Consider the following 5737-nt stretch of genomic DNA (forward strand, 5'->3'; position numbering starts at 1 on the left):
GTTATTGTACTTGGAAAAATCTTATTGTAAAAAAGAAAGATTTCAAATGTTAGATGCCTGTGTTTGTTATCGGTATACAAATGTTAACTTTGTTTGATAATTTAACAGTTTGAGAGTTTTCGGAATTTCAGAAACCTTGTATAACAGATACCGTCCGACTTTTCCATTTGATCACAAAATATATAAATCCTGCGATCTATACCTAAATATAGTTGTTTTGATTTTCCTGGTAAGTTGTATTTTTTTTTAAATTGGGGTCTTATTTCACATAAAATACCGTTGTGTCAAATTTCTACAATTATAAAGAACACTACCGGCCGGGATTTAGCAAAATTATGACAAAGTATCAGGCAATTGCAAAAAGCCGAACTTTAGCATACTAGATTGAAACAACTAATTCAAACTCATAATTTTTGGAACATAATCGAGGAAAACGTGGACAATTACAAATTCAAACTTTCAAGACCCCGTCTTTCAGTACTCTCAGTACTTTGATTTTTTTAACGTGTTTCTTTTTAATCATTGATTTCCCATTGTTTCAATTTTTCAGTTAACTGTCGCATTGAGGTCTAGAAAGCTTCAATTTAAACGTTATTAATATTTTTTCTAATGAATTGGTTTTCAATATTATTATCTCAAAATTGAATTAAATTCTGTTGTAATAGAACTACTTAGACTTCCACTTTTTCATTTGTTTTATCAATATAAAAAAATCATCGCTGTTGATATGAACTAAATGGTTTTATTGTTGTCGAATAATATATATGTTACATTGCACTACATGCTATACTTAAAGATCGCAAGTGAGAGTTATGCTATTTTGTTCATAATTTGAACTTTGGTATACTACAAAAAAGTTGTTTAATTGCAGTAATGAAAATAAAACACATTTTTAAAAGATGGATCAGACTATAATACATGTACATGCTGCCTGTTTATGTTGTTTTTTAATCGTTACGATACGTATGATAGGTATGAATTAGGTGCACATTTGGTACTAAATGATTGAGCACAGTCGGCTAAAAGGTTCAACCAAGAAAGCACCTATATTTAATGTTCATACAAAACACATCTTATTATATAAATGTAATGGTGATTTTAAAAAATAAATAGAAGAAAGATGTTTGATTTGTAATGTGTATTACACACATTTTAACAGGAATTGAAACAATTAAATTGCAAGCATTCATGAGAGAAAATGATACAACTATTTTTTTTATCCGTGTTTGCTTCGTTTAATGTATCAATATTATTGAGTACATGTAAAGATAATGACGGTTCAATAGAGCAATTGAACGGCATTGTTTGCTACTCCTATTAGGAATTCTATATTCGTGTTTTACGTTATATACGTCATCAGTAATTTGAATTGACAAAAAGAACACATTTAAGAATGAGTGTAAGATTGGTGAGTTTAGTAGGTAAAAAAGGATCAATAGATAATGTTCAAATCTTTTGATATCTTATGATAATTAGATGAGTTCGAACTGGTTTCTCGGTAACATATGAACGTGATGTTAGAAATATTTGATAGCAAAAAAAAAAAGCACCAAACAACTTAGGCACCACTCCCATTTTTCTTTCTTCAACTAAAATCATGACATTCATAAAATAAATTGAACCTATAAACGTACAATATCATATACAAGCTACGCTGGTTTTTCGCAAACGTAGTGCTTTTTGTGCATACAAGAGTAGTTCATCCACGTGATGCGATTTGTTAGGGCGGGGCACATGGCTGGGCTACCATTTTGTTTTTGTTCACCGTCCCAGTTCTGGTATTTGGCCTTCTTTCCTGTTGAAAGCCCTACGTATTCAGTTGTCCCGTTTATATTGGAGTAAACAATCCCAATCCACAGAACTTCAAAACCTGTAAAATCAAACAACCCCGGTAACAAAAATGCCCGTCCCTCACATAAGTAAGGGTTCGCCAGATCTTGTATACCTTTTGAGAGTTTCACTTCAAAGAAGTTATAGACTGAATCTGTACTGTGTATGTATATGTATATCACATAACTTGCGTAGTAAAATAAAACAATGTAAAAGTTTATATCTTGCAAAAAATAATAACAATGATTTCAATTATATTCACATTATTAATCACCACAGCTAGGGTCGAGCTACTAGTCCAGAGAATAATGGAACAGACAAAAAAAATTTCAAAAAAATTTCAAAAAACTAACACCAGAACTGTTTATAAAATCGCTAATTGCAGCATGTATATTTTATTTACTGATATAAGATATTATATCTCACCACGGACTCTACTTTGAAGCCAAACCCATGATTCGTCCGATGGTCCTTCAAATTCAACTAAACTAGATCCTTTTTCTGTGCAATATGCCTAAAATCCAATATGTCAATTTCAATTTCGATTGTGCCAAATATGAATGGGCATAAGTCCTTTGTTTGCGAGAAATCAAGTAATTAATGATATTGATATAATTGAACATTACATCTAAGTTTCTTAAATCAAACTTTGCGTTTCGTAATATTATCGACAACTTTATTGATGCATATAATTGCATAAATACTTAAACATATACCATTAACTTGATCAACTATTAGTTATAATATTTTAGATTATATCAAATTTAAGAAAACTGTTAACGAAATAAATAAACTAAGGAGTTAAGTCAGCTCAAATTAAATATTTACCTGCATAACTCTTAGCCTTATTAACTATTAACCTGCTGGCAAGCATAAAACCATGTTCATAATGAAAAAAACCCCTCTAGGATTTGTTTTAAGAAGGGGCGGGTGGGTGTGTTGATGTTTTGGGAAAAATACAATGTGAAATGAAGGGTGTTATAAACGATGAATTAAAGGTGATGATATAGGGATTGTGATAAAGGCGCGTGCTTGTGTTCGCACCAGGGGAGAAAAAACTCTGTATTTTATATCACGTTTATATTAAGGATAAAAATGTATTTACAACTTAACTTACAACTGCATTTGCATAAAGTTCTTTACTTGTTGAAAAGGAATAACAGCGTTTCTCGTAGAAAACCCATCCCCTGTCACAATCTAGAATAGAACATACATTGACATGATTTTTTTTATATGAGACATCAATTAAAATTATTGAATGTCAGAGAATATTTATTTTTTTTTTTTAGTTTATTTTTACTAATTACTACTTACTTTCAGCAGATATCAAGCAAATTACTTACGAGCACGTCGTTGCGCATTAACACTGGCTGCTAGAGCAAGAAAAAGAAAATTGACGTTTCATGCTGACTATAGGAAAGGAAGCAGTATTCCATCAGACGAACACGTTGTATAACCATACAATAAAATATTTGTATATATGGTATCCCATATCCCATATGTACTATTTATGTTCGGAATTATCACGAAAACTACTTACGAGCACGTTGATTCGCTTTAACACTGACTGCTAGAGCAAAGAAAAGAAATTCAACTTTCCATGCTGAATACATGAGTACATTAGAGAAAACAATATTAAATCAGATGATTACGTTGTATAATCATACTGTATAATTGTTTTATATAAAGAGTCCATTATGTCATCATGTCAGCATGGGCATTTGTTCATACAAATGTATGGCATAGATTAAACAATCTAATTACGCAGGGGTGGGGGGGTGGGGGGGGGGGTGCTTACTCTTTATGTGTTTACCAATTGCATTCTAGAGTTACCACTTTTAAAAATGTAAAATTGAAAATTCATACAAATTATTTTCTCGCGAATTTCAGCAATCATGGTTTACTTGGTGAAACACAGTAATGTTTAAATTAGAGCGGCTTAACCACAGGGTTTGAGTAGTTTTCAAATTTTAAATAAAAATCTAAAACATATCAAAAAACTTAATTTCGACCAATGTGCACCCCTTTTGTCGTGCATCTTAATTTATTCCTTTATAATTCATTAATTGTAACTTTTACATACTTGACAAAGTCTCCATTTCATAAAATTTAAGCCATGTGTAAATTGAAAGATAACTGGAGTTTTGTTTTAAGTTGCTTCGAATGCTTGATATAAAGGATAGGAACTTAACAACAAATATTTTATCATAAAACAATTCACTTGTTTTTTGTTAGTTTTTGCTTTTTGGGTTTTTTTCCCCAAACACAACATATGTAGTGAGGCAAATATTATGTATCATGTAATATCATGTATCAGAATACTTATTATTTGAGGCCCTACATATAAATAAAACAAATATGGCTAATTCATTGTGTTTTTCACAAAAGTATCAAGGCCACTTGAGGTATCCAAGGAACTTTCGCTTTTTAAATTAATATTTCTCATTTTAGCTACATATTCATCTACATGATTCCTTTTTCTTTGTAATTTTGTTTTTCCTTTGGAATTTAAAAAGATAGTTTTAACATTAGTGATATAAAATATCATAAAGTATTTTCAAACATCAGTATCAATGAGCAACTGGTCTTTCCTGGTTGTTCTTAGGCTACAATAACTTTTTAACTAAGATAATAGAAGCACATTAGATTACTTGTATCACTTACCTCTGTCGGTGCTGGCAAGAGTTGTCAAAGCAGTTAATACAAGGACAATTGTAATCATGATAATGTCAGTCTCTTTTCTTAGACAAAGTCTTGATAATATCCTTATTGTTGATTTCAAACCTGCCGTTAAATATCTACATTTATAGTAACACAGCTACTTACATGATACTATGTAAATGTTTAAATATGTTCGACCTGTTTGTAAAGTATTATAAAGCTCATATGAGTGTATCAGATATATGATTATGGTTTTGTTGTATAAAATTCTATCCATGACATCGACATGTGTTGGGATAAAAAAAATTATAGAAAAAAAAATGGACCCAAAAAATATATTTAATGAACTTGTTTTTGGCATCCCCAATGGACCAATGTAAATATGTTATATTATTATTGTATTCTTACAATTCATGCTTTCTTTTAAAAAGTAATATGAAGTTTCGAAAAGTTAATAAAAAGTTGATTAAAGGTGAATTTTGGTTAATCAAACCAGAAACTTTTTTTCTGACTGATATATTTGTATAAGAATAAACAATTTTCTGCTTGACACTTTCGAAATTTATTGACGTATTTCATATCTCCAGAAGACATCGGATTGTATGTGATGCTTGAAACGGTATTGACTATGTTGTTCGTGGCACAGTGGCCATATTTAATATAAAAACAAGAATCTACAACTTAGAATATAATGTTTAAATACCTAAAGTAACCTAACATGTCAAAACGTGTTTGTAAAGCAAAGTTTTGTAACATACATTATTGTTCAACTTAGTGAGAATGAAAGAGGGAAAAGATATCACGAATAAACCAACGCAATTAGTTTAACAGACACAGAATGTTGACGATAAACAATGTCAATTGTCATATCATTTTTAAATTGATTTTCCTGACGAATAAAAGTATTGTAAATACGTTTAAAGTGAAAATATAAAACAAGATATTTACCGCATTATCTGTTTCTGCAATCAGAAAATAGCTATGAAAATATTTCTATTTAAATTCAGGATTAAATCTAGGAAACCCCTTTCCTCATTATTCTTTTCCCGTGTTGGTCATTATCATTAACGTTACATGTTTGGCTCGTCAGCTTGATTTTCAGTGCTGCTTTGTAGATTTAAAACTTTTGAATTTATTATTTCTATAGATTGTATAAATTCAAACAACTTAACTTCCACAATGTTTATTACCTATTATTATATATTATGTAATAACTGTCATGCGGTCGATAAAGTCACGTGATTAA

At 30.2% G+C, this 5737-nt stretch overlaps 1 protein-coding gene across 6 annotated transcripts; it reads right to left on the minus strand.

Annotated features, from left to right (window-relative positions):
* Positions 1-1541: 1541 nt before the first annotated feature.
* On the minus strand, positions 1542-4677 carry LOC105319646 (hepatic lectin). 6 transcript variants are annotated; one of them, XM_020063843.3, is made up of 6 exons: positions 4495-4677; positions 3371-3397; positions 3174-3200; positions 2948-3027; positions 2257-2344; positions 1542-1870 (listed from the first exon to the last, which is right to left on the minus strand). In XM_020063843.3, the coding sequence occupies exons 1-6, from the start codon at positions 4550-4552 to the stop codon at positions 1650-1652; spliced, it is 501 nt and encodes a 166-aa protein (XP_019919402.3). In that variant the 5' UTR covers positions 4553-4677; the 3' UTR covers positions 1542-1649. The 6 variants fall into 6 exon arrangements, with proteins under 6 accessions (XP_019919402.3, XP_011415555.3, XP_011415554.3 ...); XM_011417253.4 differs by having other exon boundaries at positions 3371-3400; XM_011417252.4 differs by having other exon boundaries at positions 3174-3203; positions 4495-4676.
* Between the last annotated feature and the right edge of the window lie 1060 nt (positions 4678-5737).

The sequence above is a fragment of the Magallana gigas genome, chromosome 1 (genome assembly GCF_963853765.1).
Source record: "Magallana gigas chromosome 1, xbMagGiga1.1, whole genome shotgun sequence".
Classification (NCBI taxonomy): Eukaryota; Metazoa; Mollusca; class Bivalvia; order Ostreida; family Ostreidae; genus Magallana; species Magallana gigas.